The 13,796-nt window shown below is 41.8% G+C and overlaps 1 protein-coding gene across 2 annotated transcripts in view; it reads right to left on the bottom strand.

Annotated features, from left to right (window-relative positions):
- Window positions 1-359: 359 nt before the first annotated feature.
- cul5b (cullin 5b) overlaps window positions 360-13,796 on the bottom strand; it is a 45,463-nt gene continuing 32,026 nt past the window's right edge. For both annotated transcript variants that reach the window (XM_034177672.1, XM_034177673.1), the window contains exons 15-19: window positions 8,352-8,527; window positions 5,019-5,180; window positions 4,601-4,719; window positions 4,367-4,490; window positions 360-1,237 (exon numbers count right to left, since the gene is read on the bottom strand). In XM_034177672.1, the coding sequence (XP_034033563.1) occupies window positions 1,043-1,237; window positions 4,367-4,490; window positions 4,601-4,719; window positions 5,019-5,180; window positions 8,352-8,527 (776 nt within the window). In that variant the 3' untranslated portion in view covers window positions 360-1,042. The remainder of the gene's footprint in view (window positions 1,238-4,366; window positions 4,491-4,600; window positions 4,720-5,018; window positions 5,181-8,351; window positions 8,528-13,796) is intronic.

The following is a 13,796-nucleotide window of genomic DNA, read 5'->3' as shown; positions in this document are numbered from 1 at the left end:
AAGTCAGGCATTTGGGTCAAAATAAAGGTCAAAGTCATCAAGGGCAGAGCCACTGGGGTTCAAGCAATTTCTTTCCAAATAGATTAGAAACAAATTTAGCAGTTGTGTAAGTGGACTCTAGAACTGGCCTAGTGAGGTCAGTCAAAGGCCAAGGACTTGTGTCATTTACTATGAAGGTCTGTGCTAAACAAAACGAGCGCATCGTCACTGACACTCTAAGGAGCGAGCGTACCACCTACCTGCCCGTGGCTCTTAGGGTTCGACTCTGTAGGATCGACTGCTGTTGGTCTTTCTGGTTGCAAAAGTAAACTTAATTAGATGAAAAATCGAACGTGACAGAGAGATAAACAAGGCGGCGTTTCGTAATAAGGTGCCGTTTATTTCATTATTCACATGTCACAGTTTACTCTCCTGTAGTAAACTATGGGAGATACTGCCCTCCGCCTCGCCTGACAGGCTGCCTGCAGATGCCTCCACCTCAGCGGGTGGATAAAACTTTATTTAAAATCATAGCAATATGCTAACATTTATCCACGTACAGTTCTACTGCTCACCCACAGGGGGCTGTCAGGTTCTGGGGGGAGGGGGTCGGTTCTGTTCACCACCTGGATTCAGTTCTGGGAACTGTCGTGATTGTACAGGTTAAAGTTAATGTAGAGTCCCGTCAGCTGGTCCAGAGTCGCCGCAGTGCTACATTCTGTTCACAAGATCCGGTTCTGTTGTGGATTCAAAGTGGACTGCCGGTGTTGGGAAGTCCAGAGAGGTCCTCTCACAGGCTGCAGCTGTGATCCGAGCGCCGTCAGCAATAAAACAGTCTCTAGATTCTCTCCGACTTTAAAACACCTGGAACCACTCAGTGCAAACTCCCACATTTGTGCAGCTTTTTTCCCTTTGTTTGTTTTTTGAAGTTCCGCTTATATTTTTAAAACAAGTCTTTAATTCTTGACTCCCTGCACAAGATTAGATCTTTTTCTAAAATAGGGGACGGGGGAGCCTGGACGTGTCCACGGTTCCTGATCCATTGAAGTCCAGGCACAGTATGCTACGCCATGTAGATGAAAGTGTTTATGTCCGTCTCATCCCGCTTGATGTATTTGTGGTCTATCAACCACTCGATCTGCTCTTTGATCATCTTCTTCTGCGGTAAAAACATGTTCTTTAGGATTTCCACCAGCTCTGTCTGCAGCTGGGCGTTATTGATGTGCTTCCTCATCTTCATGATCTGGATTATGGCCTCCTGTACACGGATTAGACATAGAACAAAACCAATGAACCAGCATGGACCACAGGGAAAAAAAATGTTACCAGTAGGGATGGGTATCAATAAGATTTTATCGCTATCGATACCATTATTGATTCCGCTTATCGATTCTCCTTGTGAATTTTTTGTGTACTAAAAATAGGCTTTACAGGTTTTCTATGTCAGCGGGTCAAAGAGCTTTTTCTTATCGTGCACCCGCTCTGTGGTACGGTCTTCCTGCAACCGTGAGGCAGTCGGAGTCCGTGGACATTTTTATTCTCTTTCTTATGAATAGTTTTTATTTTTTATCTGTTTTATTCTTTAACTTCTGTTTTTCATTATGTATTTGAATTTTTTAATTTTTCTTTATTTTTTTATATTGAACTGTTCTATGTGAGGCGCCTTGAGACAGCTTTTGTTGTATTTTGGCGCTTTATAAGATGATTAAATTGAAATTAAATTGATACTGAACAACATTTTATTGAGTCTTAAAGTAAATAAATAATGAAATTGGTCACTGGATCCTTAAACTCTGGACATAATAAACTCTACATGGTGGATCCTTGATCTCTAGACATAAACAGAAATAAACAAAATCTGTAGTTTTGTCAAAAGCATTTCCTTTCAGACATTATTGACATGAATGTCTTTCCATACCTCTGAGCTGAGCTCTTGCAGCTGGCTGTGCTGCACGTCAGGATGTAATTTATAAAGAATGCAGGACGTCTCATTTTGGGAGGAAAAAAACGCTTTAGTTGATTGTAGTTTATTGTCTGTATTACAGCGTTTGTAAAGAGTGTCATTTTATTCAAAGCGGTAATTCGTTTTGAAGTTATCAATTCCGACCGGACTCTGTCTCAGTAGAGAGCCATGCAGCGTTTGGAGCTGTGCCAACGGAACAGAGGACGATTCTTGTTTCTTGACTGCAACAAGACAAGAGTCCCAGTTAGTGACTTTAATCTGCACAAAAGTGACTCAATATTTTAATGGCTTTGAGAGGGGTTAAGAAGCGGACTTGCCGCTTCTGAAGAGCAGCAAATCAAAGAACCAACGAGCCAGTGGATCGAAGCACTGCTTCACTGATTCATGCTTCAAAGTGGAGTCCCGCTGCAGAAACGGTTAACGGTTGCAGAGTCTGTAATCAACATAGAAAAATGATCATTTTCCCAACAAACACCCCTCAAAAACAACGGCTGCTCTGAAGGACCAATAAGGGAATCGTTAAGCAAAAGGCTATTGATAACGGTGGATCAAATAATTTCTTAACGATACTCGAAAAGAACTGGTTCTCGATACCCAACCCTAGTTGCCAGAAATAAAATACAGTAGTGTTCAGAATAATAGTAGTGCTATGTGACTAAAAAGATTAATCCAGGTTTTGAGTATATTTCTTATTGTTACATGGGAAACAAGGTACCAGTAGATTCAGTAGATTCTCACAAATCCAACAAGACCCAGCATTCATGATATGCACACTCTTAAGGCTATGAAATTAGGCTATTAGTAAATAAAAGTAGAAAAGGGGGGTGTTCACAATAATAGTAGTGTGGCATTCAGTCAGTGAGTTCATCAGTTTTATGGAACAAACAGGTGTGAATCAGGTGTTCCCTATTTAAGGATGAAGCCAGCACCTGTTGAACATGCTTTTCTCTTTGAAAGCCTGAGGAAAATGGGACGTTCAAGACATTGTTCAGAAGAACAGCGTAGTTTGATTAAAAAGTTGACTGGAGAAAGGAAAACTTATATGCAGGTGCAAAAAATTATAGGCAGTTCATCTACAATGATCTCCAATGCTTTAAAATGGACAAAAAAAACATGCGTAGAAGAAAATGGAAAACAACCATCAAAATGGATAGAAGAATAACCAGAATGGCAAAGGCTCACCCATTGATCAGCTCCAGGATGATCAAAGACAGTCTGGAGTTACCTGTAAGTGCTGTGACAGTTAGAAGACGCCTATGTGAAGCTAATTTATTTGCAAGAATCCCCCGAAAAGTCCCTCTGTTAAATAAAGGACATGTGCAGAAGAGGTTACAATTTGCCAAAGAACACATCAACTGGCCTAAAGAGAAATGGAGGAATATTTTGTGGACTGATGAGAGTAAAATTGTTCTTTTTGGGTCCAAGGGCCGCAGACAGTTTGTGAGACGACCCCCAAACTCTGAATTCAAGCCACAGTTCACAGTGAAGACAGTGAAGCATGGTGGTGCAAGCATCATGATATGGACATGATTCTCCTACTATGGTGTTGGGCCTATATATCGCATACCAGGTATCATGGATCAGTTTGTATATGTCAAAATACTTGAAGAGGTCATGTTGCCTTATGCTGAAGAGGACATGCCCTTGAAATGGGTGTTTCAACAAGACAATGACCCCAAGCACACTAGTAAATGAGCAAAATCTTGGTTCCAACCAACAAAATTAATGCCTTGCAGATGTGAAGAAATCATGAAAAACTGTAGTTATACAACTAAATACTAGTTTAGTGATTCACAGGATTGCTAAAAAAGCAGTTTGAACATAATAGTTTTGAGTTTGTAGCATCAACAGCAGATGCTACTATTATTGTGAACACCCCTTTTCTACTTTTTTTTTTTACTAATAGCCCAATTTCATAGCCTTAAGAGTGTGCATATCATGAATGCTGGGTCTTGTTGGATTTTTGAGAATCTACTGGTACCTTGTTTCCCATGTAACAATAAGAAATATACTCAAAACCTGGATTAATCTTTTTAGTCACATAGCACTACTATTATTCTGAACACTACTGTATATATTCAAGGTTTAAAAATCACAAAGCAGGATTAAAATGTTCACGTATGCTGATGATGAAATTTTTTTTTTTAAATCAAAATATTTACTTATTTGATCTTATATTAAGCTGTTAGTATTGTTATACTGATTATAGTGAGATAAAAAAAACTCAGATGTACGTATGTTCGCCTGTGACTGGACTAGCCTCTTGCTCGGCAACTGTAGCCGTGGCTTCTGGTTTCAGAATCATAACAGACTTGGTGGGATCGAGTCCTCTATCTCACACGTGCTGGAAACTGGAAAGTGAAACCAGGTGCCTGCGGCAGGCGCCACGCTCCGCAGTGCTATGGTGTGAGGAGGTCCTCATACCTGTGTTCTTAGAATCCTGAGCTGGACGATGCCCTCATTCTCCTCCTCTCTCATTCGCTCAGTCGTCAGCTGCAGCCGACCAATCAGATTAATCTTCCCCCTTTTCTGAACTTTGGAGTTTTTTCTGTTAATTTCATCAGGATACAAACAGATGAGCAATTCACTGTTCAGCTATAGATTTTTTGTTTGTTTGTTTTTTTTGACAAGTTCACATCATTCTACAAAGTTTCTTACATCAATGAAAACTCCTGGTTGACGTAGAAAAGCGTTCCTTCAGCAAAGTCTTTAGGTGACGCCACCGGCGGCTCATATGACAACACCTGCCGCTTCAGTTTGGGAAATGCCACCAGAGACTGAAAAAACCCCAAAACAAAACAAAACCAGGTCCAGAAGATCAGGATCTCATATAAACCACCAAGCCAGAACCGGATCAGCTCTACTTCAAAATCCAAAAAACATCAACTCAAGTCCCAAAACATGTAAATTAATCAAATTTTAAATCACATCTGCATCTGTTGGTCAGAAAAACATCACATGGGTTTGAAATCTGACTTTAGCAACTAAACGGTGGTGCCATGACCCAAACTACTGCTGTTCTCAAATGTACAATTATTACTGCAAAGTTTCAAACACCTAAGCGGGTACGTTTTACCCAAAGTGTCCGTCGCAGCTCGGCATCTGGCAGCTCAGTGGCGAGTTTGAGGTTTTCAAAGCTGATCCTCTCTCTGGGTCTCTGGTTCCAGGCGAACAGCACGGCCAGCTGGAATGTGGTCACCTCCAGATCATACTGGCCAACTTCGTTCTTGAAGGTTATCTGTTATGAAACATGGCCAAACATAGGTTTGTTTATTCTTTTTTTTTCACAAATGGTTGGGAAAATCAATTTATGTGCAATGCTGCTAATAAACCAAATACTAAATCAGAAAGTAACTGTTCACTTCTCTAATTTAGTACATTAATGTGCAGAAACAGTCCCTCTTGGAGGTTTTCCATGACCTTCCAAACACTGCAACTTAAGATAGCAAAGTGAAAATACACTTAATGGAACTGGGTAGATTTCATTAAGACTCAAACATTGCGGAAATGTTTTTAAGCTTGTAGGGGAATAGAACAGAATTGCACATATATACATACAACAAAACTTGTCCTCTGCATTTAGCCATCCTAATGACAGACACAATCTAACCACTAGGAGCAGTGTGCAGCCACAGTCCAGCACCCGGGGACCAACTCCAGATGTAGAGACGCTGCCTTGGTCAGGGGCAGAGAAAGGAGCAGACCCTAACTAAGCATGTTTTTGATTGTGGGAGGAAACCCATGCAGACACGAGGAAAACATGCAAACTCCACACAGAAAGGCTGGGAATCAATCCCACAACGTTCTTGCTGTGAGGCATCAGTGCTAACAACTAATCCACTGTGCCACCAGAGGTGGTTTTTCATGCAGTTTGAAAAAGCCTTATTTCAAATATCTGCACTGCAAACACTTTTTGCTAGTCTAGGTCCCATGATGTACAGAAAGAACCACACGACATTCGAAAATACATACGACACTATACATGTGGATAGAGGAAGGGACAGAGAATTCGCTAAATGTTATAAAAGTTATGGCAATACTGGATTAAAAAAACAAATGGAAATATTTAGGTGGACCAGCCCAGCCGTTGCCGTGAATACTGGAACTACACTTCTAGCGAGATGATATATCTCCAACCTTCCTTTTCTCTCAAAGATTCTTGAGAGGGTAGTTGTAAAACAGCTAACTGATCATCTGCAGAGGAATGGTCTATTTGAAGAGTTTCAGTCAGGTTTTAGAATTCATCATAGTACAGAAACAGCATTAGTGAAGGTTACAAATGATCTTCTTATGGCCTCGGACAGTGGACTCATCTCTGTGCTTGTTCTGTTAGACCTCAGTGCTGCTTTTGATACTGTTGACCATAAAATTTATTACAGAGATTAGAGCATGCCATAGGTATTAAAGGCACTGCGCTGCAGTGGTTTGAATCATATTTGTCTAATAGATTACAATTTGTTCATGTAAATGGGGAATCTTCTTCACAGACTAAAGTTAATTATGGAGTTCCACAAGGTTCTGTGCTAGGACCAATTTTATTCACTTTATACATGCTTCCCTTAGGCAGTATTATTAGACGGTATTGCTTAAATTTCATTGTTACGCAGATGATACCCAGCTTTATCTATCCATGAAGCCAGAGGACACACACCAATTAGCTAAACTGCAGGATTGTCTTACAGACATAAAGACATGGATGACCTCTAATTTCCTGCTTTTAAACTCATAAAACTGAAGTTATTGTACTTGGCCCCACAAATCTTAGAAACATGGTGTCTAACCAGATCCTTACTCTGGATGGCATTACCCTGACCTCTAGTAATACTGTGAGAAATCTTGGAGTCATTTTTGATCAGGATATGTCATTCAAAGCGCATATTAACAAATATGTAGGACTGCTTTTTTGCATTTACGCAATATCTCTAAAATCAGAAAGGTCTTGTCTCAGAGTGATGCTGAAAAACTAATTCATGCATTTATTTCCTCTAGGCTGGACTATTGTAATTCATTATTATCAGGTTGTCCTAAAAGTTTCCTAAAAAGCCTTCAGTTAATTCAAAATGCTGCAGCTAGAGTACTGACGGGGACTAGAAGGAGAGAGCATATCTCACCCATATTGGCCTCTCTTCATTGGCTTCCTGTTAATTCTAGAATAGAATTTAAAATTCTTCTTCTTACTTATAAGGTTTTGAATAATCAGGTCCCATCTTATCTTAGGGACCTCGTAGTACCATATCACCCCAATAGAGCGCTTCGCTCTCAGACTGCAGGCTTACTTGTAGTTCCTAGGGTTTGTAAGAGTAGAATGGGAGGCAGAGCCTTCAGCTTTCAGGCTCCTCTCCTGTGGAACCAGCTCCCAATTCAGATCAGGGAGACAGACACCCTCTCTACTTTAAGATTAGGCTTAAAACTTTCCTTTTTGCTAAAGCTTATAGTTAGGGCTGGATCAGGTGACCCTGAACCATCCCTTAGTTATGCTGCTATAGACGTAGACTGCTGGGGGGTTCCCATGATGCACTGTTTCTTTCTCTTTTTGCTCTGTATGCACCACTCTGCATTTAATCATTAGTGATCGATCTCTGCTCCCCTCCACTGCATGTCTTTTTCCTGGTTCTCTCCCTCAGCCCCAACCAGTCCCAACAGAAGACTGCCCCTCCCTGAGCCTGGTTCTGCTGGAGGTTTCTTCCTGTTAAAAGGGGAGTTTTTCCTTCCCACTGTAGCCAAGTGCTTGCTCAGAGGGGTCGTTTTGACCGTTGGGGTTTTACATAATTATTGTATGGCCTTGCCTTACAATATAAAGCGCCTTGGGGCAACTGTTTGTTGTGATTTGGCGCTATATAAAAAAATTGATTGATTGATTGATTGATGACAAAACCTAGTAGTTCCATTCAATCACTCAATAGAAGCTCTGCCATTTTGAAGGGTGTTTTTTTTTGGGGGGGGGGGGGGCAGGGGCGCTGAACATTTGTGCAAGTCTGTAACTGAAACCCCAGCTTCTCACTGAAAATCACACCTGCTGCTAAGCCATCAATGACACAGACTTCAGTAACAGTCCAGCAGGTGGCAGACACTTTAAGGGATATTACAAAGGCAAAACAAAACAAAGATTTTTTTATTTATTTATTTATCTGACACATTAAAGTTCACCAGATGTGAAACGGTTTGTCTTAATCATTGTTCGTTAATTCAGCGTGTTACAAGATTTACTGTTTCTGAGTTATTGTCCTAAGAAAAATAAATACATAAAAGGCATACAATGGATTCTTTCCAAAGTTTGAAATATGTTTGATGACTACGTTGGAGATCAAACAGTGACAGCTTGACAAAAAAAAAAAAAAAACCTCCAAAGCCTTGGTCTCGAGTTTGGAGGTGCCGTTTGTGTGCGTCTGTGTGCGTCTGTAGGACTCACGATGCCGTTGGACATGAGGTGATGCCAGTGAAGTTTCCTGCCACTGTGGTTCTTCTTATAGAAATCTTCTACCTCTGGTATCAAATCTTCCAGTTCGGTAGGAAGTGACACAAAAACCTTCTCACTGCTCCTCGACCACGCTCCAGCATTCAAGATCTTTATGTTGACCGAGTCAGCTGGAGGGAAGACAGCAGGGAACGCACATTAGTGGCTGACTGACAGTGAGGCCCTGGATCAAGTCCGGGTGAGGAGCACGCGCTGGTGATGCACTCGGTTTGAAGCTCTTCAGTTCATGGTGACCAACATCTAACCACCAAACCTGCTCCAGTCAGCTGTTATGAAGGAGCGTTTTTGGTCTGGTCTGATTGACACTTGGACCTTTGTTCTCCTTTAACGGTACTGGAACCATCTCTGGGCACCAACTGTGTGGCTCCATGAACTCAGAAATTTCACAACAGCAAAACTTGAACGACACTATGAGGCTACACCTTGAGCAACCTTCAGCCAAGAAGTTACTCAGTTAACTCAAACTTGTTTTAGATTTTCAGACACTGAAGCCGCTCATTCAGCGTCTCGACAGCCTGAACCAGGCAATTCCCAGAGTCCACAAAGATCACAGCATCATCTGTGAAGTTCTGTCCTCAACAAGAAACAACGAACTGTACTGGTCAGGGCCAGGACCAGAACACATCCCCGACACAACCCTAGAATTAAGTGGAAAAGAGTCAGAAACTCTGTTCCCAGACAGGATTTCCCACAGAAGAACCCTAATGAGGGTGTGTCCCCAACAAAACAAAGCACAACTTAATTCTTAATATGCACTGAACAGCTCTGAAACCTAATCAGCTCATCTACACACCAGAAGGCACCAACGGTGTTACTAAGATATCATAATCACAAGAATACATTCAAACCTGTGCTTACTTTGAGAACACGAGTACAATTACACACCGCCTCATGTCCAGAAAACAATCGAGCCACAAACTTACAGCTTCGTTTCCTCATCTGTATTTATGGGCAACATTCCAGCATTTGCAGAAACTAGAGCAGTGAAGTTGATTCTAGCTCCTAAAGAGAAAAAAACACCAACATTTAGACAATATATGTTATTTTCAAAACACAACACCTCAATAGTCACAGTTTAAAAAAAAAAAAAAAAAAAAAAAAAAATCACATGGACTCACATTTTTAATTGTGGGTCAGCAATCAGTGTTCATCTGCGTGAAGTAACATCTAATGTTGTCCATTGCACACTTATTTGTGCATTTTGCTTTAGGTTTGGAATTTAACAGTCCTTACAGCACATGCCACAAACTGAGGTCTTCCTGCATAAATCCACTCTTCATTTCTGCTTCAGTGCCTTTGACATTTTCTCTTGTCCCAGCTACAAATAACCTCCAATATGTTGTCCATTGCATGTTTATTTGTCCACCTTATTCATTTTTGTAATTTAAAAGCCCTTATTTGAAGTAACAGCACACACTGTGGTGTGAACATGTGCAACATTGAGTTCCTGTCTGTTGTTAAACTCGTCCAAGGAAACACTGTTAAAGAGTACCACACACAAGAAAAAATGTGCAATTTATGGTTTTTTTTTATTTATTTTTTTTTTAACAGGTGCAAGTTATAGTGCTGGAAAAAAAAACAACACAGGACTTCCTTACACATGTAAGGGAAGGTATGGCTCTTTAGAAGTTATCAGAGATATTAACTGAGCGTCCTTGATCTAAGGTTCTTTTCAAGGAGGAGAATAACACAATTATGACCAGTAAGTAAAGTTGAAAAACATTGCCGGCATTTATTTAAATAATAAAAAACACATGAAAACTCTTTATCTTGTTTTTTTTTATATATAGTCTCTTTAAATTGTCCTTTGAATCATCAAAGAGGGAAATAGGAAAAACAGAAAAGTATAAAAAAAACCCTCAGAGCTCTGAATAAAATAAAATAAAATAAAATGAATAAACTCCAAAGTCCATCAATGTTCATCTACCCGGGTAAGTATGTTTTTTTTGTTTGTTTGTTTTTTATGTGTCCCACGTGTGGGTGTGTGCGTTAAACCTCATCTGGAGCCTTTGGATAGAGGACCAGGAAGTAGGCGAGTGGCAAGACGCTCCTCTTCTCTCTACTGGCCGCGCGGTGCATCCAGGGAAGTTCATTGATGAAATCAATCTCTCAGGAAAAAAAAAAACAACCTGCATAGCAGGGTAACAGTACTGTAAATAACTCTTCTTAATCACTCTCGTCAGATCTGAAACGTATTTTCGATATCTTAACTCAAAGTGCAGCCCCAACCAGTCTCAGCAGAAGACTGCCCCTCCTGAGCCTGGTTCTGCTGGAGGTTTCTTCCTGTTAAAAGGGAGTTTTTTCCTTCCCACTGTAGCCAAGTGCTTGCTCATAGGGGGTCGTTTTGACCGTTGGGGTTTTTCATAATTATTGTATGGCCTTGCCTTACAATATAGAGCGCCTTGGGGCAACTGTTTGTTGTGATTTGGCGCTATATAAAAAAAAGTTGATTGATTGAAGTTGATTGATTTCAAACATAATAGTCATTCAGTCCATAAACTGCACAAAACGGAATTATCGGTCGCTAGCTTATTAGGTCAATAACATGGATTCGAACGGCATTCAGCATAGGCAGTTCATTAGTTCAGTTCAACTCCAGTTGGTTTTTAGCTTACGGTCAAAATACATCAAAGTTGCTCAAAATAAGCTTACACAACGAATCATACAAGTACATGAACCTAATACATCTTCATAAGATAAGTCTATGTGCTCAGCTTCGTGTCTTTAACAAAGACCATGAATCAAAACAATGTTAGCTAATCTCGCGCCTAGCGCGGGAAGAAATGAAAAAAACTCACCGGAGCAAAGGAAAGTATATACATAATATTCAGCTGTTACGGACTCGGATTCAGACAGATTCTGAGACAGACTTGCTCATCATTCGTAGGCTCAAATGCTGGAGCTTCGGGATCAAGCACAGACTTTTCAGAACTCACGCTAACGTCTGGTTTCTCAGACTTGGTTCAACTCTCAACTGAGTGTCACGTTTGGCTGACTGGTCAGTTTCAGGTCTTTCAAACTTGTGGAATCTGTCTTTCCTGTTCAGCTTGAACATTTCTTGACTCCTCAAGAATTGATCATAGAGGGAATAATACTTTTCTTCGTCGTCGTCAGATTCCTCTTCTTCATCTCAGGTTGATCAGGTTCAGGTGCAGGTAAGTTGTCATGTTTCTGTTGGGACTTATTTTTCTTAGGTTGTTCGTCGTTGACAGTGGATGGGAGGAACCCACATGGCAAAAGTAAATCTCTGTGTAAGACTCTTTCAGGTCCATTTGTGTGCTCAGCGACTACGCAACACAGGGGAGTCTTGATTTACTTGACGACCTTGTAAATGGTTTCATTCCACCTATCAGCAATTTTATGCTTTCCTCTGATGCCAACATTGCGCACAAGGACTCTGTCTCTGGGTAACAGTGTGGACTCTCTCATCTTGCTGTCAAATCTGTGTTTTGTTTTGCAAAGCAGTTTTCAGACTGTGTTTCGGTGCAAGGTCTGTAGCGTTCTGTTAGACTGTCTGTCAGCTTTCTGACATACTCTGTGTGGGATATCTTACTGAGACCTTCTGGGGTAAGTCCAAATGCAATGTCAAGTGGAAGCCTTGGTTGGTGGCCAAACAACTGGTAAGGAGAGTAGCCTGTGGTGTTGTTTTCAGTGCAGTTATATGCATGTACAAGAGGATGCATGAATCCTTCCACTTCACCTTATCTCCTTCTTCCAGCGTTCCAAGCATCTCTAACAGTGTCCTGTTAAAACGCTCAACGGGATTCCCCCGGGGGATGGTAGGGGCTGTCCTCGTCTTTTGATGCCGAGCAACGCACAGAGATCTTTGATCAGAGCTGATTCAAGTCACATCCTTGGTCGCTATGCAACCGTTCAGGAAATCCGTAGTGGATGAAAAAGTTGTTCCAGAGAGCTTTTGCCACAGTCTCAGCCTTTTGGTCAGCTGTAGGAACTGCCACTGCGTACTTAGTGAAAATGGTCTGTTATCACTAGAATGTTCTTAGTGCCTCTTCCGTCTGGCTCTAACGACAGGTAGTCCATGCAGACCAACTCTAAGGGGACGACTGGTCTTAATGTTCACAAGGGGAGCACTTCTCTCAGCTTGCACCTTCCTTCGGATGCATCGCTCACATGTTCGGATCTTCTCACTCACATCAACGGACATACGGGGCCAATAGAATCGGGCACGGACTAAGTCCAGTGTTCTTTCAATGCCATGTGTCCGACAGCATCATGGAGGTTTTCCAGTGCAGCTTTTCTGTATTTGACTGGGAGGACAAGTTGATGAGAATGTTCACCCTGGCTCACTCGTCTTCTGTACAGGACGTCACTTGAAAAGACGAACTGGTTCATTGCCCTCAGCATCAACTGGACTTCTCTGTAGGAGAGTCGTTTCCCTGCCTTCACGATGTCGATGACTCTACTGATGGCTGGATCCTGTCTTTGCTCACGGGCCCAATCTTCAAGAGACATCCGTGGCAACGTACAGGATCCAGGTACATTGGTCTGAGAGAACTCTTCAGGGATAGCAGAAGCCTCCATTGCCAAACACTCGATTGGCACAGGTGGATGTATGGAGTCTGACCCATTGTCTGTCACTGAAGAATGCTGGTGCCTCTGACAAACTGCCTTCACAGCTCAGATGGGAAATCAGTTCCTTTGTCTTCCTGGAGGAATTGTGCAAGGAAAGCGCTGGATACAATTCTCCTCATCGTCGGAAGTGGGATCAGGCTGCAGTGGTCATGAGGATGGGGTCGCCTTGACAAGCCATCTGCATCTTGGTTTTTCTTCCAGCTCTGTACTGGATGTTGAAGTCAAAACCTTGAGAGGGCTGCTAGCCAGCGATGGCCTGCAGCATCGAGCTTGGCAGATGTAAGAATGTACGTCATGGGTTTGTTGTGTGTGATAACAGTGAACTTCGCTCCATAAAGATAGTCAAGGAACTTTTCTGTGACGGCCCACTTTAAAGAGAGAAATTCAAGTTTGTGTGCAGGGTAATCTTCGCTCACAACGGTTCAGTCTCTGCTCGCATAGGCTATCACTCTCAATTTGCCTTCTTGTTCTGGTATAATGCGGCACCAAGTCCAGTGCTGGCATCAGTGTGTACTACGTAGGGCTTTTTCATATCAGCAAAGGCAAGGATTGGAGCTGAGGTGAGTTTCTGAATGAGAGCTTAAATGCATCCTCACAGACTGGTGGTCCATTTCTCATCAAAAGGCTTTTTGTAGTCGGCACTTGAGGGGAGATGAGAGCTGCTGTGTGGGGAGACCAGCTTTCTCTTGGCGGCAGGTACCCAGCAATCAAGTCATTCAGAGGCCTTGCGATTTTGGAGTAGTCTTTTATGAATCTCCGGTAATATCCGGCAATCCAAGGAATGAT

This window comes from Thalassophryne amazonica, chromosome 9, assembly GCF_902500255.1.
Source record: "Thalassophryne amazonica chromosome 9, fThaAma1.1, whole genome shotgun sequence".
NCBI lineage: Eukaryota > Metazoa > Chordata > Actinopteri > Batrachoidiformes > Batrachoididae > Thalassophryne > Thalassophryne amazonica.
Note: the sequence above shows the minus strand (reverse complement) of the source record. Positions and strands in the feature narration are given on the sequence as shown.